A 22,746-nucleotide genomic window follows, 5' to 3' on the forward strand; every position below is an offset into this window, starting at 1 on the left:
TTAACAGCTTATGACATCACAAAGGGCACTCCAAACAGATGCCTACATGGCATCCTGCAGCACTTTTAAAAGAGAATTAGTGGCTTTAATTATGGCCGTCGTCTGAAAGAGAGCCCAGTTGAGTTCACTAGGAGGCCTTTGATCAAGGACCTCGGCTAACACAATGGTGCGGAACTGTGACTACTCCTCGCCAGGGGAGAAGGGGCCTTTTCTGCCCCTGAATAGCTCACCAGTGATCTTTGAATGCAGGCAAGCTGGAAAACCCTCCCTCATCATTAAGCGGACATTTCTATACAGGGGCCTACATAGAGCTCGGGAGTCGAGGCGCTATACAATTGGAAGGGGGAAAGAATCCCTACAGATTCTGGCTACTCCTTAGGAAGTGCTGAAGGGCCGTGAGTGACTTAATTCATTAAAACAGGTTGCTATTAATTAACTGTCATAATCAAAGAAAGAGCCATTATTTGCATTTCTTAACGTTGTTCCCTTTTAGTTCATGTGCGGAGGTGGGGCGAGGAGGGAAAAGATTCTTGCAACAACAAAAAAAATGAATTTAAGGCTGGAATAAACACACGCACGCACGCGCACACACACAGGAAAAAAAGGGGGAAAAAGGGGGGGGAAGCTTGCCATGAAAAGCCCCCCATTCAAAATGTAAGCTGTAGGTTCTGCAGCTAATTACAGGACCAGATCTACAAGTGAACAAACAGGGAGGTGAAAACACAAATAGGAAAGTAATGAGGAAGAATGCAAAAATGCCTTTACTTGGCAACCGGTTTCTGCAACTGAGCCTAGTGGAAGAGTCTTTCTTTCTCTCTCTCTCTCTCTCTTTTCCCCCTCTCCCCTCACCTTGCATTTGATCATTAGCAGAGCAACGCTACATGAGAGCAATCAGAATTAAATTTCTGTCAAATAGCTCCTATCTCTCCTTGCTTATGTAGGGCGGTGCTTCTGAAGGCTTCTGCTCATCTAAAGACATGCCATATGGAATTAACAGGTCTCAGCCTGTTGGCAGGATGGTTTGCTACCTTTCAAACACGTACCAGACCAGGTTGGCCATTGATCCGATCCGTTTGTGGCAGATGAAGTGGGGGGGGGGCAGCTGAGAAACTCACATTTTGCAAGTATGATTCCTGTTCAGAGACACCAGCCTGTTCCTGACATGCTAGTTTAATGAAAAGAAGGGCCAGAGGTGACGTGATAGCAGTGTGGCAATATCTAAGGGGCTGCCAAAAAGAAGAGGGGATCAGCCTATTTTCCAAAGCCCCAGAAAGCAGGACAAGAAGCAATGGATGGAAACTAATCAAAGAGAGAAGCAACCTGGAACGAAGGAGAATTTTCCTGACAGAACAACTTGCCTCCAGAAGCTGTGGGTGTTCCAACGCTGGAGGTTTTAAAGAAGAGATTGGACAACCATTTATCTGAAATGACCTAACCTTTTTGCCATCGTGTGCCAGAGTGGGGGGAGCATGGGGGGGTCATGTGCGTGCGTGCCCACACCAATAATTCTATGCGCCCCACCCCTGCACATGTGTGTGCAACCTCCCCCCCTCCGCGCTCCCCCTGCTTTTGGCACATGATGGCACAGTGGGCCCAGTAGGCCCGTTTTTTGCCCTCTCCGGGCTCCAGAGGCTTTTTAGGAGCCTGGGGAGAGCGAAAATGGCCTCCTCCCCCCCCCGAGGCCCTCTGGAGGCAGGAAACAGCCTGTTTCCCTACTTCCAGTGGGCCCAAAAGGCCCAAAAACCAGCTGGCCGGCCCGTGCATCCGTGCCGGAGCTGAGCTTGTGTGCCCACCAATATGGCTACGTGTGCCACCTGTGGCACGCGTGCCATAGGTTCGCCATCATTGGTATAGGGTTTCCTGCCTGAGCAGGAAGGATCAGAAAACCTCCAAGGTCCCTTTTAATTCTGTTGTCTGCTATTCTGTTATACTGTATACAGAGCTGAACAACAGTCATTTCTTTTATAAGGAGCACACTGAGCAGCTATGGAAGATCCAAATGGAATAAATCTCATTAGAAGCCTTTTTTTAATTTAGGTATTATTTTTAGGTATTTAGGTATTATTTTTAATTTAGGTATCATCTTAATGCATTAGTACCAAGACAGAACTGCAAATGTAGAATGAAAAGGTTAGAAGGAACCTTGAGGTCTTCTAATCAAACTCCCTTTGCAATGCAGGAATTCTCATACCGCCCTGGACAGTATGAGAATTCCTGCCTGTCTAATGGCCGTATAAACTTTTATTGAATAATTCTACTGATGGAGAACTCCATAAGATCAGAGCATCTTCATTCTCATCTATTAAACCCCACTTTTTTCAATTTTCAAGACTACAGCTTTTCCTTTCCTTTCCAATTGATGCTTTTTACCATCTTTTCATCTTACATTTTGTCAGTCTTTCATATACTATGATCATCATTAGATGAATCCACAAACATTAAGTTCTGCTGCCTATTATGATTTTAGGCAATTGAAAGTTTTATCTAATGCTTTTTATTAAGAGCCTTGAGTGTTCGGAGAGGGGTGGCATATAAATGTAATTAATTAAATTAAATTAATTAAATTAAGAGGCCTCTCTGTATGCAAAGTGTATTGAAGAAGTGCCTTTACACTGAATTTCTAGATTTACTTTAGAAAACATCTCCATACTGAATTAAAAAGAACAGCACAAAATAGACTTACACATATCCAAGTAATAAACAAAATTTCTTGGAAGCAATCCTTTCATAATTTCAGAGTTTTAATTTTTAGTATGCATACTGGAATTCTCCTTGGAATCTGAGAAAAAAATTCTTTATCTCCTTTTCCCACCAGTTCCTATCCACATAGAATAATAAATCTGCAGTTTGTTATCATAAGAGAATTAACTAAAGCAAGAATAAAAGGGCATCTTTCCTATTTGAGCCATGGTTATTGGAATAATTTCTAGAACAAAAGAATGTGGCCTTTATATTCTTGATGAAATTCCTGAAAAGATGTGATGGTCACACCTCAAGAAGCGATCTCGAAACGTGCAAAAAAATCATAATATTCCAGAGAAGTTCGTTCATCTTGTTTACATGGAATTGCATTCTGTAAAAGACTTTCATGTTCTATGATGCATATCCATCTTTTATGAGTTGGTGCAAAAATATGAGAAAATATATAATTGGTGAGATTGCAAGTGAAAGAATGAGAAGCTGTTTTTGATTTTCTATCACTCCAATTATCAGATAAATCCAGGTATTCTATAACAAGAGCACTTTAATGAGATAAACTGGAAATGAAAGAATTAACTTATTTATTAAAAGCATGTTCATGTTGTTATTCGGGTAAAAATCCCTCAGTGCAACTAGTAAATATAAAAGAACAGTATTATATAAATAAAACAAACATCAAGAGCATCCTCCAAAAGCTACAAAAGAGGTTAAATAAAACAAAGCTGGATCAGAACAATATAAAAATCTACAATTAAAATGTGTGGAACAATAAAAAGATGTTTATCAGAGCTCTGCCACTAATGACACGTGACAATGGTAAGAAAATCATTTGGTGGGTTGCCTTCGCTCCTGTGGCAGAACTACAACATTATGACTGGAAGTACACGTTTCTATTTTCAAGGATATACAGTTGCACATGATGTCTAAGTTCAGATATACCCCATCTTGAATGTACCTTACTTCAACTGGCAGGCAGTATCCAAGGAAGATCTCAGCAATCAGAGAAGTTTATATAGGAATTATCAATCCTTAAAGTGATCTGGTCCAAAAAAGGGTAGAGGTAGAGGATTATATGCTCAAAATCAGCACTTTGTGTAGAAAAAACTGGGTGAAATCCAATTTCTCACTACAGTTTGTGAAGCAGCCCCCTCACAACTTATTTTAACTATATGAAACTATAATCAATGAATGGCTCTCTAAAAATCTGACAGAAATATATTTCCTATCAGCTGCACCTGATTCTTCTTGAAGAAATGTAGGTGATTGAAGCTGAGACCTTTGATGTTCATAACATATACTCAATTTATAAAATATGGTCCATCATTTTTGAATAATCTACTTCCGAGGTGATTAGAGTACAAGTAGTCCTTGTTAAGTGACCACAATTGGGACCAGCTTAGTCATTAAATGAAAGCACACATCTGTTTATGATCTTACTTCAGCTTTCTTTTGCTTTACAGACCGTGAAAACCGTAAATGTCAGGCCTGATTGCAAAATTACTTTTTCATCGCCATCATAACTGCGAACAGTTGCTAAACAAGGCAGTCACTAAATAAGGATTACCTGTAGTACTAATTCTGGTCAGATCATGTCTATTCAGAAAAAGCTGCAAGTAGTGTAAATTTTTATCTTATGGAAAGAGGTTGGTGGTTCAGAGACCACTGGCTTTCAAGAGGTAAACTGTCCTTTAATTTCTATAAATTCTGTGATTATCAAATGCCCAATTCCATCAGGTCAGTTTTTGCTATTAAGATTTTGACTCTGATGTTAACACTAAATAGTAGCACATAAACATGTACAAACGGATAAATTAAACAGAACATATGAATATCCTGATTAGAGGCATCTCAAGTCCAACATTGTACTCCCAACAGAATTCAATTGAATGCTTTTGTGATACTCCATGCTTGGTATGAGGGCAAAAGTGATAATGACTGTTAGCCTTTGATCAAACCCTCTGTCAATATGAATCTGTCTTTTATTCTATCTCAGGGGTGTCAAACTCAAGGCCCAGGGGCTGGATTTGATCTGTGGGGTGCTTAGATCTGGCCGGTGGGGCTGCCCTGGAAACAGTGAAGGACTGGCCCACGTTGTCTCTGCCAGCGAAACGGAGCTCGGGAGCAGCCCTCCCGAGCTCCACTTTCGCTGGCAGAGGGTTGCAGGAGACCATCGCAGCCAAAAACAGAGCTCGGGAGCCCATTTCCACTGGCAGAGTGGTCGGACCGCCACAGGCACCCCCAACACGAGTGACGTCAAGCTGGCCATGCCCATCCTGGCCACGCCTACCCCGGCTCACCAAGGTCAAACACAACCCTGATGCGGCCCTCAATGAAATTGAATTTGACAACCCTGTTCTATCTGGTAGCCATGTTCACAGCAAGTGACAGTGCCTAGCCAACCATAGAAGACAGCTTCCATATTGTCAACAAGAAAGCAATATAATGTAGATGTATCCTATAATCAGAGCTAACCTCAAGGGAGACTTGACTGTAGCTGGCAGGGAAGCAAATTAGCAATAGCAATAGCACTTAGATTTATATACTGCTCCACAGTGCTTCACAGCATACTCTGAGCAGTTTACAATATCAGCATATTACCCTCTATAATCTAGGTTCTCATTTTGCCAACCTTGGAAGGATAAAAGGCTAAGTCAACCTTCAGCCCATCAGGATCAAACTCAAGACGATGGGCAGTTAGCCTGCAATACTTCATTCTAACCATTGCGCCACCACGGCTCTAATGATCAACGTACTGTGTTAAGATGTTTTCAGTTAGACTCTCCGACATTCAGCTTCGTTTAATGACCCCCACACCGTAACATCAAAAGGGAGAAAAATCCCAATTCATGTCCCCCAGCCTTTGTTCATGCTTCTCTATACCACCAAACCCTTCTTTTGATTAGTCTTTTCCTCCTATCTAAAACACTGCATTTAAGCTTGCTTTATTTCCGTCTGTGGAATCCTTCTCTTACTCTTCATTTCCTCTCCGACAGATTTTCCCTTGAGCTCAGCATGTCCTACGCAGGTCGCCTCGCTGCCTTCTTCAGTTTTCTGACTTCCCGAAGTTCTTTCTTCATATGCTTAATGGCTTGCAAAATACTGCTCTGCTGGGGGTCATCTGCAGCTTCCTCCAAGTAAAGGCGGAAGTGTTTGATGATTTCTAAGAGTAGCACCTCTGGGTCTTCCCTTGCTGGGTGAAGATGTAGCACCCTCTCACAGGCGATGGCGTAATTTTTGTGCCAGTTCACTGGATGAGTTTTATACGTGTTTACAATTTCCTTGTACAGCTGTAAATCACAGAAGACGGTTCAGGGTTGAAGAGAAATCTCAAGAGATATCATTTCCCCGTATTACAAATATTTGCTCACTTTTTTTTTTAAAGCAGTCGAGCCTGGCATAAACAGCATCTATATATAATAAAGTCTCTGCAAGTGAAGAAAAATAGGACACCGTTTATGAGCATATGTTTTAAACCATGAAATGCAACTCTCTGCATTTCTATTCAGAAATAAGCTCCGCTAAGCACTCCCCAGCCAGTGTGTATAGGATTTGAGCTAAGAGGTTTCATGTGTGCGGCTGATGATTGGGCATACTGCTCTGATGTCATCCAACTGAAAAGAGGAATAAAGATGTAGGATTCTCAAGGGGAAACTAAAGAATAATAATCCCAAGGATAAATCTGAAAGGTAAACTGGAAGAGAAAAGTAAGAGAGAGAAGCTAGAGAGTAAAAAGGGTGACGAATAAGCAAAAATGAACTGAAGATATGTGTTTTGTTTCTAGTGGAGCCATTCTGCCTATGAAAACAGCAAAAGAAAAGAACTGAACTTGGGTTATTTCTTTAAATTGTATCCATTTTACTGCTAGGCCACCATTATTCTAACGCGGGAAGTGGAAAGAAAAATGTACATGCACTTGAGTTGCTACTGATACAGAATCAACATCCATCCTTTTTCATATTCACACAATTACGAGACCTGCAAGTAACAAACCATGAGCAAAGCTCTAATGGGGGGGAAGGGGAGGGGAAGAGGAGACAGAAAACTTGCTATGATACTATTCTTTAGCTAATCACCCATAGGCCTGTCTTTGCTCGCTGGAAATAGCTTCCTGCTTCTGCTTGGTTCTACAAGTTGTAGATGAGAACTTGGTCCTACTTTTGTACAGGAACCTCAAGTGGACCTTAAGTGGACTTTCATAGTTGCCATCCCCACTAGTCTGCTAACCTTCCCAAGTAAGCTTAGCTGTGGCACCTAACTTCACAGGACAGTGAAAAAGTCCCACAGTTCTGAGGCAAAGTGAAGGAGAATCTCTCCAGCTATCTAGAGGCAGAACTCAACAGCAGTGAGGTAGAAACAGCTATCGCACCCTCACGAATGAAGGCAAATATACGTATCCCAAAATAATGTTGCAGGATCCAATCTGGGACCAGAGGTTTAGTCTTCCGGGCTTTCAGACTTGTGCTGGAGCCCATCCTCAGGGAAATTCTCTCGGCGGGAACATTCTGCTAGAGAGAAATTCACTGACGATGGGCTTTAGCATGAGTCTGAAAGCTTGGAAGACTAAACCTCTGGTCCCTGTGACTGACCCAGATTGGATCTTACAACTGTCATGCCTTATTCGGAGCCCTAAAGCAGGTGACGGCAGCGAGGAAAAGATATCAGCCCAGCCTTATGCCTAGTGGCCAGACAGATGGAAATGGATCTCCTGGTTGTGACTTTACTATTTTATATAAATTGATCTGATGACTGGAACCAGTGGAAAGATCAACACTTATCAACCATATAAACACAGGGATAGATACCACCCAGATCCCAGGCACATCCCTTGGTGCCTAAATGACATTTTAAATAAAGTTTATTTAGTAAAAAATATTAAATATGAAGCTGGTCTGTTATAAAGCCTCAACCCCTAGCAACATAATGACTTTCAGGGACATTTGGGGGTATGGTACAGTTTCCCCCAAAATAAGACATTCCCTGATAATAAGCCCAATCGGGCTTTTGAGCGCATGGCAATAAGGCCAAGCGCTTATTTCAGGGTTCAAAAAAATATAAGACAGGATCTTATTTTCGGGGAAACGTGGTAATTAGCCCACTCAAATGAGAGGGAGCATCATAATAATCTAGCAAAGTGTTTCTCAACTTTGACAATTTTAAGATGTGTAGATCTCAACTCCCAGAAACTCCCAGCCATCATCTGGTTTGGGAATTCTGGAAATTGAATTTTGCACATCTAAACACCGGTCTAAACAGATACATTAACACTGACTTACCTTACACCCATTTTGTGAATAGCCAGGTTTCCTATTGCAGTACATTTTGACTACACCCATTACATAGTGCAAAACTACAAGTGATTCCTGCCCCAAAATTATGACTTATTCATGTGCAAACATATAGACCGCTTGAGCTTTTCTATCCCAAAGTGGAAGGTTCTCACCTTATAAGCAAGTGTGTAAAGCTTTGCTTTCTCTTCCACAGATGTGGAACCAGTTTCTGCAAGGTCAAAAAGAAAGAAGGCTGTTTTCATCCTAGGAGAGAAAAAAAACAACAACAGAAGTGAACTGTATATTCTTTAAAAACCAACTGACATCCATGAAGGAGGAGGTAGGATTCAATTCCCCATGGAATGATTGTACCCCAATTCACTATACTGAGCTGCTGTTTACTGGATATGGCATTAGAAGCTGTACATCTGAAGGGCACCAATTGCCTTAATTTATTAACTCAAGGTAATATTCCATTCCTCTGCTAGACAGCAATTTCTTAGGTTGTCACTGTGCTTCTTCTGAGTTTTACCTGCTCAGTGCTACAATGTACAATATAATTAATTTGTATGTAGATTGATATGATTATCCTCTCTTTCAGACCTTTTCTGAAGCATCGGAAGGAAACAGGGTCTCACCTGGCTTGCCACATCTCTTCATTTGCTACTAACTCCCAGGAAGATGAGTCAAACCTTAAAAAAGAAACAGGTAAGTTGATATGCAAGACCAGGTAGAGGTCCCCCAAAGACAGAGCATGAACAGGATAACTAAAACTTTCCAGATAAAGCTGATGGGAACGAGTATGATGATGTTATCCCTTCAGTCATGTCCATTGACGATTCTATCCAAACCCTCTCTGGATCCATACCAAACATACTTTTGACACTACCACTATATGTTCACTAATGACAAAAAGAATGAACGGTGGGAAGTTTTACATTTGCACTCTTCCAACTCCCTTCTTGCAACTTTTTAGAAGCTACTATCAACTACCGTATTTTTCGGAGACGCACCTTTTCCCCCAAAAAAAGAGGGTGAAAATCTGGGTGTGTCTTATACTCTGAATGTAGCCCCGCCCAGCTTCTCAAATTGAAGTTTCAGAGGCTGAAAAAAGCTTCAGAAAAAAAGCCCCCAAACAGAGCTTCAGAGGGTTTTTTCTGAAGCTCTGTTTCGGAGGCTTTCAGAGGCAGGAAAAAAAGTTTTTTCTGAAACAGAGTTTCAGAAGTTTCAGAGGCAGAAAAAAAAAAGCAAACCAAAGCAAGGCACAGAGCTCACAACCAAGGAACCTGTTGCTAAAATTCACCTCTGGGAACGGCTGATTGGGGGTATTCTGGGAGGCCGATCCACCCACCAATCAGCTTTTTTCTTCTTTTCCTCCCCAAAAACTAAGGTGTGTCTTATATTCCGGTGCATCTTATACTCCGAAAAATACGGTATGTGTCACTTACCTTCCATATTCCTCAGTCCAGTTGTAGAGATTTTGGGTATGCTCAACCCACATTTCAGGATCAAAGGGAACTTTTGAAGATACAAGTTTATCACAAGAACCCCAGGGCCAAAGGGAATAGTCTTTTTTCCAGGTAGGGTCACCTTCATGGAGTCCAATGCAAACAAAGGTGTCTTTGCTATTACAAAGAAACAAATTATTAATTAAAAAAGGTAAGTGGACATGTAGAATGGTGCTTGTCTATGATAGCTCTAACAGCAACCAATATGAAGATAGCTAGGAGTGATGGTTGGTTTATTTTATGTTGAATAGGTTCAGTTGTGTAAATGATTAGAAATACTTGTCTAATCTTGTACTAGATCGGGATGTCAAACTGGTGGCCTACGCACTGGATGGTTCATGCACAGGCTACACCCACCCCAGCTCCACGAAGGGAAAAAACATCACAAAACATCATGTGATGGCAACATGACACCATGAGTTTGACACCCATGTCTTAGATACAGGATGAGGACGAGAGTTTTCTTCAAGACTTCATAAAAATTCAGAACAGGACAAAGCCATTTAGGCTACTGAACTTTGCTCCACAGAACAACCCAATAGTCCTCTACTTGAACATCACCAGTGACGGGAATATCCTACCTCTCATAATAATTGATCAAACCGATCTTGTTATTGGGAAGGCTTTCCCCCCACTAATATTCAAATAGAATTTTTCTTCTTTAACTTAAATCAGGAGTCCCCAACCTGTGGACCATGGGCCACCAACCTGGAAAGGTTGGGGAACTCTGACTTAAATCAATTATTCTATGTCTGAAATGATAGAAAGCAGATCTTAGCCATTTTTTGTGAGATATCCTTCCATACTCTCAAATCAACCACAAACTTGCGGCATCACATTATCATCACGTGACATGTTGCAATGTTTTTCCCCTTCACGGAGCTGGGGTGGGCATGGCCTGCATGTAACGCATCCAGCCCGTGGGCCGCCAGTTTGACACCCTGCTCCACAACCATTGACACAGATAAACCTTCAGGTGGCCTTAATGACTTGCTAAAAGAATGCAAATGACCAGCTGTCTGCAAGGAGTATAAATCCTTCTATTCCCCACTATCCAATTAGAGCTGAAGAAGCTTCTTGGATGAGAAGCGAAATGTCTTCAAAGAAAAACCAGAAAGTCCAGTTGCCTCTTGAAAAAGCACCTTTGGGACAACATATTGATACATATAAAAATGGCCCTGACTGTTATATGGAAGTGAAAGTAAACATAAATTAAGGCTAGCCACATTTCCTTTTATTTTACCTCAAGTTTTTAATATCCTTGACTTTACATCACTTACTCCTTTTCATGAACACTGTATAACACTATTTAACATGGCAGAGAATACAGGTATGTATTTAGGCACACATCCATGTATGAATGTACACTAGTAGGTGAAAAGGAATGCTTACTGTTTATTTACTTTGAGGAAATGATGAAGGTTAAATGTGATTGTTCCATCCGGTAATGGCACTTCTACAGGATTCCAACGGTCGCCAGGAAAGGTGACACCAGGTAAATGTTTAGCCAGCTTTGGCAAATACCAATGGTAAGTCATCATCTAGCACATGGAAGAAACTGTATTTATTTAAAATATTTACATACCACTCTGGCTACCATCACTTAGCCAGCAGCTGTGAAAGTTGGACCATAAGAAAGGCTGAGCACCAAAGAATTGAGGCCTTTGAACTATGGTGCTGGAGAAGACTCCTGCGAGTCCCTTGGACTGCAAGGCGATCAAACCGGTCAGTCCTAGAGGAGATCAACCTTGACCGCTCTTTAGAAGGCCAGATCCTGAAGATGAAACTCAAATATTTTGGCCACCTAATGAGAAGGAAGGACTCACTGGAGAAGAGCCTAATGCTGGGAAGGATTGAGGCAAAAGAAGAAGGGGACGACAGAGAACAAGGTGGCTGGATGGAGTCACTGAAGCAGTAGGCATGAGCTTAAATAGACTCCAGAGGATGGTAGAGGACAGGAAGGCCTGGAGGAACATTGTCCATGGGGTCGCGATGAGTCGGACATGACTTCACAACTAACAACAACAACAACTTAGCCAGCACACATACATGTGCCCTCTCTTGCTCTCTCCCCCCCCCCACACACACACATATGATGAATTCTTTAAAGTAGGACATCTATGAACAACATCTCGTAGAATATCATGACCCAATGTTTCTCTTTTGATATTTCCAGCCTGCTTTGGAGAAGAAGTGAACCACATTTAAAGGCAAGGTAATTCCTGCTTTCCATCACTGCAACATTCAAAGAAGACTGACAGCTGTTGAACTTGCCTTCGGTTTTTTTGCCAGCTCCCTCCTCCCTCAGAAGCAAGAAACTAGCCCAGAGGCTACTTTCAGTTATTCAGTACTATAGGACCCAGTTAGTTGCACAATAATGATCTTGTAACAAGAAGCACATTCATAAATCAGGAAAACACTATTCACCAATCACCCAGGACAGATGCAATATGGGAGGATAGAAATCGGCAATAGAGACAGTATTATCCTATACTGATCTCTATTCAGTTGTCATTAAAGGTGCTAAGACACTGTGAGTTCTCTATATTTAGTATCTCCATGGCAGAAGCAAAATTCAAAATGGGGACTTCTGGTTTGCAGCCATTCTATGATATTCTACTGACCTCTTGGTCAACTAAGCTGATATCAGGTCTTATACCCTCACAATGATGCATGTAGCGAAGAGAATTCCCAGGCAGGTCCCCTCTTAGCAAGATGATGGCATCTGGAGGCATGGAGGACAAAAGATTCATGGCAAACCGGTCAACAACATTGTTGTTACTTTGGTCACAGACACTGTTTCAAAAGGGAAAATTTAAAAAAAGAAAGATTTGTCAACCTAACAAGCAAACATTTTGTTTTCAGTCCAACCCCAGGTAGCTACATCAACTACAGCCTTTGAAAGGAAGGATGCTATGCACAGGAGAAGAACTTTGATGGTAAAAATGGGCCATCAGACACCTCAGGTATGCTGCAATGGATAAAGTGCTAAGCCTAGAGCACTGTGTACCCAGATTTCAATCCCCCTCTCAAGCAGAAAACAAAGCACCCCATTCTTGTATCATCACTTTATTTCAAAACTAAATTCAAAAACCAAAAATTCATTCTTTATAATTTTTTTAAAAACGATGGCGATAGCCCAAGATCCCGTTTGGAAATAGGCCCAACTGCTTAGGAACAAAAAGCGACTAAGATACAGGCGTTTCTCCTACTAGCTTCCTGATAAATTGCACATTTTTCTGCCTATAGCAATAGCAATAGCACTTAGATTTATATACCACTTCATAGTGCTTTACAGCCCTCTCTAAGCAGTTTACAGAGTCATCATATTGCTCCCAACAATCTGGATCCTCATTTTACCGACCTCGGAAGGATGGAAGGCTGAATCAACCTTGAGCCTGGTGAGATTCGATCTGCCAAACTGCTGGCAGCCGGTGATCAGCAGAAGTAGCCTGCAGTACTGCACTCTAACCACTGTGCCACTGCGGCTCATAGTAGCCATTTTATGATTAGGAATCCTCCCTAGGGAAGGTAGCTTTTTTTACTCATGTCAACGGCTTGCTCTTCCAAACTTCAAACATATCAAGCCCCTAGCATGAGAAAACACTACCAAGAAAGTAAGACTGACATGAAGTTTTACTAATCAGGGCTAATGTTAGGATACAAGGGCTTAGGATCAGTGGTGAAATGTAAAATTTGTTACTACCAGTTCTGCGGGCGTGGCTTGGGGGGGGGTAATATGACTGAATGGGCGTGGCCAACTTTTTTTTTTTAACTTTTAAAACCATTTTTTCTACAACCTCTTCGGCTGAAGAAGTTGTAAAAAAAATGCTTTTAAAGCCTCCGACGATCCCAACTGACTTGCCTGATCGGCAGAGGCTTTTTTTCCTTTTAAAAACATTTTTTCTATAACCTCTTCAGCCGAAGAGGTTGTAGAAAAAATGCTTTTAAAAATTAAAAAAAACCTCTGATGATTGCGCGGCTCAGCTGGGCAATGGGGGGAGCAGGGATGTTTGCTACTGGTTCTCCGAACCACCCGCCTCCATCGCTATCAGATAGGGCGATCCGGTCCGAACCAGGAGCATTTCACCCCTGCTTAGGATGCAGACTCTCAGAAACTGAATGAGTAAACTTCCTGCTCTCAATGATGAATCAATTCATTAAAGGAAAGCACTCTGTGTGAGATTTGAACCTCTCTTTCCCTAAGTGCAGAACACAGAGACTAGCTGCTTTTTCCCAAGAAGCAACATCCATTTGGGTTTTTTTTTATTATTATTATTTTATTATTATTATTTTTTACTTTAATTTATATGCCGCCCTTCTCCGGAGACTCAGGGCGGCTTACAATGCGTTAAGCAATAGCCTTCATACTTTTGTATATTTATACAAAGTCAGCTTATTGCCCCCACAATCTGGGTCCTCATTTCACCTACCTTTGAAAGGATGGAAGGCTGAGTCAACCTTGAGCCTGGTGAGATTTGAACTTGCAGTAATTGCAAGCAGCAGTTGTTAATAACAGTGCTTTAGTCCACTGTACTACAGGCTCTTTTTTTGTTCTTGGTTCTCAACATCTTTCCTAACTTCAGTGAGTTATCTTACACTGGTTGTCCTTGGTCAAAAAAATAGGAATATGATAGAGAAGTGCAAGAATCAAATCCCCAGGTAGAAACTTTTGGGTAAATCTTTGCCTACCACAACCTATGGAGATAACAGAAGACAGCAAAAATTCTAGCTTCTATGTATATATTACCCTGAGTAATTTGGGGGAATGGAGAAGAAATATATATAGACATTAGTGCTCAGTCCAATAAACATTATTAACTGCTGCCTCCCTGTTAATTACCTGTAATTGGAATAGATTTGAGCAGTAACAAGAACAGCTGCCAGAAGCCATTCCAAACTGTAAATCATTCTGCTGTTTCCAAGAAATATCTCACCAAGAAAAAAGAGTAAAGAGAAGCCAAAGCCAGCTAGAACAACAATCACTGCATTGCTTTGCATCCAGAATCGCTCGACCTGTTGAAGAATAGAATAACAGAGTTAGAAGGGACCTTGGAGGTCTTCTAGTCCAACCCCCTACTTAGGCAGGAAACCCTATATCCATGATGGCGAACCTATGGCACACATGTCACAGGGGGCACACATAGCCATATCAGTGGGCACACCAGTTCAGCTCTGGCGCGCATGTGCGCGCCAGCCACTTGATTTTTGGGCCTTCTGGGCCCACCAAAAGTAGGGAAACAGGATGTTTTCTGCTTCTGGAGGGCATGGGCGAGTGGGGAAGGCCCGTTTTTCTTTCTCACCTGGCTCCAGATCCTCTCTATGCATCTGGGGAGGGCAAAAACAGCCTTCCCCACTCCCTCAGAGGCCCTCCGGATGCCTGAAATGGCCCATTTCCCAACTCCCGGTTGGGTTACATTTTTACAGCTTTCCGATACCGGCATCTTTAATAATATCTATAACCAACTATATACACGTACATTTTATATATTACTTTACTAATTTCTATATTCACTACAATTTATACCTATCAATTACACAATATCTATAATATCTTCTCTTATGTCTATACATTTATACATTAATTTTGGATTGTTTCTCCAACCAGTTATACCATCTAGTCCATGTCTCGTAATAAATTGTTTCCTCTCTGTCTTTTAATTCCATTGTTAATTTATCTGCTTCTGCACATTCTAGCACCTTTTTAATGATCATCGTATTTGATGGAGCAAATCTTTGGAAACAAAGATGGAACCACAGTGTTATTGGAACCACAGAAAATATTGTGGTTTTGTCCTGTTCTGGAAGAGTGATGGTTTATTGCACTTTTCCCAAGCGTGTGAATGCAGCTTTTGAGAATATGGTGCTTCTGGGGCAATGTTTCCCAACCTTGGCCATAGCCAGGGATGTGGACGTCAACTGTCGGAATTCTTATAAATGGCTATTCTGGCAGTGGAGTTTTGGGAGTTGAAGTCTACAAACCCAGAAATGGATAAGGTGGGAAATACTGTTCTAGGGGATTATGGATTTTGAAGATGATGTAGCCCAATCTAAAATGTGCTTTTATTTTATTAAATTTCTACACTGCCCATCTAACCTGGATGGTTTACAACATCACTTTTATATTGGTTTCCAGCTTCCCCCCCTGTTAAGAGGATCAAATAGCAGGAGCATTCTCTGCCAGAGACCTCAGTGAAGTGTTGTGATCCAAGAGAGACCATTTGAGGCCAAACAGGCAAATATCTTAGCCTGGAACAAAAGTACTTTTTATTTGTGTGCTTCCAGCTTTTAAACAACAATGTTTGGAGGGTGTTTACAATAATACTGTATATGAATCTGCAAAATGAAAGCAAGTTTCTAAAATGCATGGTACCTCCCTTCCAGAATCTCACTTTTGTTTTTAAATTTAAATGATCCCTTTTAATTAAGCAAACTCACCACCCCCTTAAATAGAGGCTTTGAAATATCCAAATTTGCCCTCCAAGCAAAGAAAAAAGAATACATCAATAACATTGACGTAAACAGCCAAATCAGCTGTGACTTCTCTGTCTTCGGCCTAAAGTGGAGGAAAAAAATATAATTTAAAAACTTTATAAAGACAGTTTACACATGCAACAAGAAATTGCAAAATGAATAAAACCTATTACTTACACGATTCTACTTCTAACACAAATTAAAAGCAGAGGTGAACAGCAGTGACAGTAACTGGAACAAATCATGAAAAATAAAATCACACAACAGCTGTTCTCCAACTTAGTTCCCTCCAGGTATGTTTATACTACAATTCTGCTACTCCCAACTATGGCAGAGGACATCAGCTGGGAATGATTGTTTTAAGGAAATAAATGAACAAGTTTTCTCAAAAGCTAATTTTTTTTTAATAATTGAATATAACAAATATACTGAATTTACCAAAATGAAAATTGAGTCTGAACTGAAGATGATCCCATAGCCCAATCTAAGAGCAGATAAATCTAAATCTATCTATCTGCATGTCTGGGCAAACTCTTCCCCACTTTATTAATCTAGGGCAGGGGTGTCAAACTCAATTTCATTGAGGGCCACGTCAGGGTTGTGTTTGACCTCGGGGGAGGTATGGCTGGCGTGGGGTGTGGCTGGGGTGGGCGGGGCCACCTCAACATCACTCATGTCAGAGAGCCTATGGAGGCCCAGGCAGGGCTGGGGGGGATCCATTGCAACGGCCTCCTGCAGTGCTCTGCCAGCAAAAACAGAGCTCAGGAGGGCCCCGTGTGTGTTGGGAGCGCCTGTGGTGTCAGGAGTGCCTGTCGTGGCCAAGGCAGGGCTGGGGGGAGCCATTGCAACAGCCTCCTTCAGCGCTCTGCCAGCAAAAATGGAGCTTGGGAGGAGCATGTTTTTGCTGGCAGAGGCATTGCGGGCTGGTCCTTCATTGTTTCCAGGGTTGCTCCGCAGGCCAGATCTAAGCACCAGGTGGGCTAGATTTGGCCCGTGGCCTTAAGTTTGACACCCCTGATCTAGGGTTACCAACTCTATATGAAACCAATCCTGAAGACTTTGTCTTCTACAATAAATGTATGTGACACACTTGTGTGCACACACAAAATATGTGTGTTTGCACAAACATATATAAACACTATATAAGTGTTTATATATATATAAACATATATAAACACTTATATATATAAATGTTATATATGTTTGTGCAGACACACATATTTAACTTCCAAAAGCAATAATCTAAAAAAGGCAGAGCCAGACGCATACACGTCTGGGAGAAACTTAGTTCAGTCTAACTTTCTGGATCTCCAAATAAATCTCCAATTTGGAAATATTTAAGCCTGAAATAAACCCCAGTACCTCACTGCACAACACACACATGCAGCAATTGCAAAGGCCTGGACAACGAGAGAAAGTTCCATCTTCATGTGGGTCACCTGAAAACTGCAAGGAAGCCAGAGAACAAGAGTATTTGGCAACTATAATGACAGCAAAAGTTCATGGAAAGATGAAGGGGGCTACACCCTATAAAATCATCTCTTGCATAAGAGCCAAAGGCAGATGTCAGAGCCTCTGGCAAAAGCAGTAGCACTTATATACCACTTCATAGTGCTTTACAGCCCCCTCAAGCAGTTTACAGAATCAGCATATTGGCCTCAACAATCTGGGTCTTCATTTAACTGACCTCAGAAGGATGGACGGCTGAGTCAACCATGAGCCGGTCAGGATCAAACTGCTGGCAGTTGGCAGAATTAGCCTGCAATACTGCATTCTAACCACTGCGCCAGCATGGCTCTTTGGATGCTTTCACAATGCAGAGTAAAACCACTGAATCAGACAGGAATTAGGTGCCTGGAAAGGAAGTGCTGAGCTCTCATCCTAAAATCCAGTCTAACAGACACCCAAACAGGGCCTGAATCATACCTGTTCTCCCTTTTTTCAATATTTGCTTGAATCTGGCACTCAGAAACGGCTGGGGTCCACCAGCTATCACAATCAAATAACTCACAACGTCAAAGGAGAATAATTATTTCCATCCATATCACTTTCACAAGTTCACCCCTAAATTCATTCTATCTTGTTATTGCAATCCATCCTTTCTTAATCCACACATGCATTTGCATTTGTTTATTTTACTCCACTTGGGGATTGTTTTAATGGAAAGTGAGATACAATGGTTATTGTAAATACATACATTTTAAAAATGTGTCTTATTCTTTCTGCTAAGATCTTGAAACATTTGGGATGTCGAAAAGGAATACAGGATGAAGATCACAAGACAGTACTTTCCCCAAAGTCTTTTAAATCTTCCATTGCCTAAAGGACAAATAAAAGCCGCAATCTTGCACCCACTTACTGCAAATAAGATCCGCTGAACGCAACAGGAAATGTTTGTGTCAGATACGCTTATAATTACACTATAATCCATACAATTTGCATTCACTTACAGCAATACATCAGTCGTACTGGATCCATTTTCCAATTTTGCCTGCACAGAAAAGAAGAAAATCAGGATTATTTATATAGTGTAAGTCTAGCTATACAGTCCATTTTGGTTAACCCAGCCGGCACCCAGGATCTTTATGCTGGAATATCCATGCATTTCATCAGGAACAAGCAATTCCGAGTTATGACAGAGGGGTTTTGGTCACTATCTGGCCTGCAACCACACTATGCAATGTTAACTTAAACAATGCATTATTCAAACCAACTTCAAGGGCTCTGCAGCAAAATACTGCAGTTAAGGATTCCTGCTCAGGGCTCCAGCCATTCCATCCCAGCCTTTTTCCCTTTCTATAACCCCTATATCTTCAGACAGTCAATACTGAACTTGCTCAGTTCTGACTGGACAGTTTCAGGATTTTTTCACCTTTTAGTTCCTCCCCATCCACCCAATACATACCTATAGTCCTGGCACATCACATGTGCCAATCATTATGGGATAGCTACCATGTTTCCCCAAAAATAAGACCCTGTCTTATATTTTTTTGAACCCTGAAATAAGCGCTTGGCCTTATTGCCATGCGCTCAAAAGCCCAATTGGGCTTATTATCAGGGGATGTCTTATTTTGGAGGAAACAGGGTATATATAATGACAAATGGTTGAAAATGAATTCTAGATTCCCAGTTAATGGTTGCTTCATTTTTTGGGTTTCATTAATGCCAATAAAGTATGTATTCACAAAGAGTTAATAACAACTGATGAACCCCATGCAGCCACGACAACATTGTACAAGATTGCAACCTCTACCAGTAAAACAAGCAAAGGGACAGAAAAATTGATGGAATCATTTCCTGTTTGTAAGCACCATCCCAGTTCAAACAGAAATTATCTGAAATACTTTCTGGCTGTCATGTGAATAAACCCTGCCAGCTGCACATGGCCAAAGGCTGTCATTTTTACTCACCGAAAAGTCCTAAGTCAGAAAAAACTGAGAATCCACTGAATATTCATGCCCAGATAGACCCGAAGCTGGCTTGACTGCTGCAATCAAACTGGCCTTAACACACAAAATACCCCTTTTGGGAAATGCTAATACCAAACATAATCCTGTCCAACGCCTGAGTTCCTCTGATCACTTCAAGGACAAGCTACACATCAATTATGTACTGTAGTAAGTTTAAAATATCACCACCGACTTCAAAACATAAAAGCAGTTAAGATGCACCTACCTAATATGAATTATACAGATAGCATGCAGGGAGCCAGTGCAGTTTACACTGGAGTTTATTGGAAGTTCAGTGTACTGGAGTTATTGGAAGTTGGAAGCTTCCTTCAACAGGAAGTGTAGTGGGTAACCAGTTGCCTTGTCTTGGCTCAGCCCACCTAAGAGGGTTGGCAATGGGATACAAAGCAGATTTCTAGGGCAGGAGGAAAGATATGATACAGATCTTTACAGCCTTCACGTTCCTCTGCCAGAAGAGAGCTCCAGGCTGCAACTGGGTTGCATTAACCTTCATGTTAAATGAAAATCCCATGACTTGAACAGCTGGAGGGGATTTAAATGATTTCTCCAGTCACCAAGTGATTACAGCTATCCTAAGGAACAGGTGCGAGGACCGCAAGCGACAAATAACAAAAACGGCAATAATTTGAAATCCCTTCTGCCTTTCAGAGACTGACCTGCGAGTCGAAAAGATGCAATATCACGCAGGTTTAGTATTTATGAGAAACTTTGTTCTTTAAAAGGAGAACTCAAATTTACCAGATTGAACGTGCCGTACTCTTCCCGGAGAAGATGGATCATAAACCCTTTAAAGGTTGTCTGGTCTCCCCAGGTCCAGCGGGCTTTGTTGAGGTAGGCAGAGATAGGCAAGTAGAGATAAGGCAGACAACCAGCCAAGAAGCAGAAACTTAACTTCAGCACATTGCTCAGGGTCAGCTCCTACACCAAAAAAACATTTTACAGCACTACATGAGTCCTCTGTTTGCATTACCGTATTTTTCGGAGTATAAGATGAACTTTTTTCCCTCCTAAAAGAGGCTGAAAATTTGGGTGCGTCTTATACTCCAAATGTACCCGTGCAGTGCCCAAAATGGTTACCTGAAACAGCTGCTGCCTTCTCTTATCCCTTCCGTGCTTCGCCTGCTTTAGTCACTGGAGCTCCCTTCTGAAGCTGTTTTTCAGCCCCAACACGAAGCGATCTTCCGTGCTTTGCCTGATTTTTGAATTGCTGCTCCCTCCGACAATCAGCTGTGCTTTAGAAGCTGTTTTTTAGCCCCAACCAGCCCCAACCTCAAAACCAGCAAGCGAACTAATGTGCTGAAGCTGACCAGGCTAAGGACTAGCCAGATGAATACCTAGTAGGCAGAAATTTTTTTCCCCTATTTTCCTCCCCAAAAACTAAGGTGCGTTTTATACTCCGGTGCGTCTTATACTCCGAAAAATATGGTATATTGCTGCAAGTGGACAGAGAAGAGAGAAGTCTTGTCTAAACTAAGCTTCAGTTGGCCCCGATCCTGCTAATCTTCAGGAAAGTTTTTAAAAGATGGCTTTTCCCCCAGATATCGGGCCAAGATAATAGATGATCCCACCTTCTGGGAGATGGATTTAAGATTGACTTATGCATTTTTAGTATTATGTCTTAATTTGCTATATTGTTTTGAAATATATCCCCTGGAATTGCAAATATGTTGAGTTGGATGCCTAGAGTGCATAAATCTTCTAAATTAGGCAGCAAACAAGTAATATACTGACGCATAGAGCTGATATCTTAATTTGCATGTGGAGTCTCAAAACATGATGTTAAAAATGGGCATTCTCCGTGGATTACTCTTGGAAGATGACATCACCCTGATCCTTTCTGCATGGCAGGATGCAATTTCAGACTGAAACAAATAGTATCTGAGGCTCCCAAGGATCACATCACTGGCACCTTTGGCCACTGAAATTAAGCCATGACAGGACCAGATAGGAGAAATGCTGCAAAGGGGAGATAAACCACTTTGCAATGATTAAAAACTGGATGGTTTTTGATCAACGCTCCCCCCACAATAATTAAATTAAAATCTAAATGTCTTAAAAGTCTAGTGCTGATCTTCTAAAGGCCATTACCAATCGGAACATCCATATTTAGAGGAGCTGAAGCTTTCTCAGCAGCATCTGTAGATGGGGAACGAAATCTGCAAAGTGGCAGGAATAGCATTGTGATGGACATTTATGGAGATTCTCAGTCATCCAGATCATGGTTGCCAGCAATCTCAGCTGGCAATCTCAGCTCAGTTCCAAGAAGGTTCCATAACCATTTGCACTATTCCAGTGCAGCCTTAATGACTCTGAAAGAGTGCTAACGACCAGATAACTGCAAGGAATATAAATCCTTCCACCTTCCACCATTCAGTTAGAACTGAAGAAGCTTCTTGGATGAGAAGCGAAACGTCTCAAGGGAGGGGGGGGGAGTCCAGTTGCCTTTTCAGAAAGCATCTTTGGGACATTGTGATGGATGTTTCACCCCTTTTTCTTTGTGCAATAATGTCACATACAAAAGGGTCAAGACTACAATCACAATACTCTCCATATTGCTGATTTTGATACCCTCACCTTCATGGAAACCCATGAGGCCTACTCTTAGGGGCACCAAAAAGGGGCAACTAATCTTCTGAGAACTATGGATTATACAGGGACATAATATGAGATAGCCAATTTAAATTATTAAATATTATAAGCTCAGAGTAGAATTTATAGTGATATTACCGTAACACTCTCACATCCCCTTTCCTGAGAGATTCAGACTTAAAAAAATTATTGAGGCGATAGAAAGGAGTAAAGCCACTTTTTTCCTGTTAAAATGAGTGGCAAGTCATCATGACCACATGACTTGTCTCATGGAAGAGCACAGGAACCAACCAAGGATACTGAAGTGGAGTAACCATTAAATGTAATTTATAAGAAGCATTACCTGCAGAGTACATCTCCATTTAGAAGTGTTTTTAATCCAGTGGCCCTTGTTTCAAGAGAGGGTTTGAGCCTCAAACAAAAAGACCAGCTTTGGAATCTCTAAATATGCAACAAGAGGATGAAGAAGTTAACTATCTCAATAAACTTTTTAGGAAAGAGAAAGGTCATCTTGGCTTTCAGTTCTGCTTTTGCAGACTTGTTGAGAGCCTTCTTTATTTTCCGTTCCTGATTTGTAAAACAGACTCTGTCCCAAAGGTGCTTTTCAAAAGGCAACTGGATTTGCTTGGTTTTTTTCCTTGAAAAGTTTCACTTCTCATCCAAGAAGCTTCTTCAGTTCTTAGGACAATCATGACCTGGATGGTTGAGAATCTCCATAGACAAAACAGAAGCTGATTC

At 41.4% G+C, this 22,746-nt stretch overlaps 1 protein-coding gene and 1 long non-coding RNA gene across 8 annotated transcripts in view; one reads left to right on the forward strand and one right to left on the reverse strand.

Moving 5' to 3' along the window:
- Nucleotides 1-15: 15 nt before the first annotated feature.
- LOC117675121 (uncharacterized) lies at nt 16-12,425 on the forward strand. The gene is made up of 4 exons (XR_015734558.1): nt 16-249; nt 8,182-8,307; nt 8,569-8,675; nt 12,341-12,425. It is a non-coding gene; the product is annotated as an uncharacterized LOC117675121 (long non-coding RNA).
- The window catches only part of TMEM260 (transmembrane protein 260), a 48,108-nt gene continuing 28,588 nt past the window's right edge, over nt 3,227-22,746 (reverse strand). For 2 of the 7 annotated variants that reach the window (XM_087895413.1, XM_087895405.1), the window contains 12 exons: nt 20,158-20,337; nt 18,400-18,440; nt 17,312-17,395; nt 16,127-16,180; nt 15,914-16,031; nt 14,319-14,491; nt 12,100-12,271; nt 10,868-11,016; nt 9,416-9,592; nt 8,606-8,659; nt 8,141-8,231; nt 3,227-5,987 (listed from right to left, as the gene is read on the reverse strand). In XM_087895413.1, the coding sequence (XP_087751539.1) occupies nt 5,718-5,987; nt 8,141-8,231; nt 8,606-8,659; nt 9,416-9,592; nt 10,868-11,016; nt 12,100-12,271; nt 14,319-14,491; nt 15,914-16,031; nt 16,127-16,180; nt 17,312-17,395; nt 18,400-18,440; nt 20,158-20,337 (1,563 nt within the window). In that variant the 3' untranslated portion in view covers nt 3,227-5,717. Of the gene's footprint in view, nt 6,126-8,140; nt 8,232-8,605; nt 8,660-9,415; nt 9,593-10,867; nt 11,017-12,099; nt 12,272-14,318; nt 14,492-15,913; nt 16,032-16,126; nt 16,181-17,311; nt 17,396-18,399; nt 18,441-20,157; nt 20,338-22,746 lie in introns of all 7 variants that reach the window. The other 5 variants (XM_060693549.2, XM_060693538.2, XM_087895427.1 and 2 more) reach the window with 4 other exon arrangements.

This window comes from Pantherophis guttatus, chromosome 1 (assembly GCF_059756535.1).
Source record: "Pantherophis guttatus breed Tessera chromosome 1, ASM5975653v1, whole genome shotgun sequence".
Lineage (NCBI taxonomy): Eukaryota > Metazoa > Chordata > Lepidosauria > Squamata > Colubridae > Pantherophis > Pantherophis guttatus.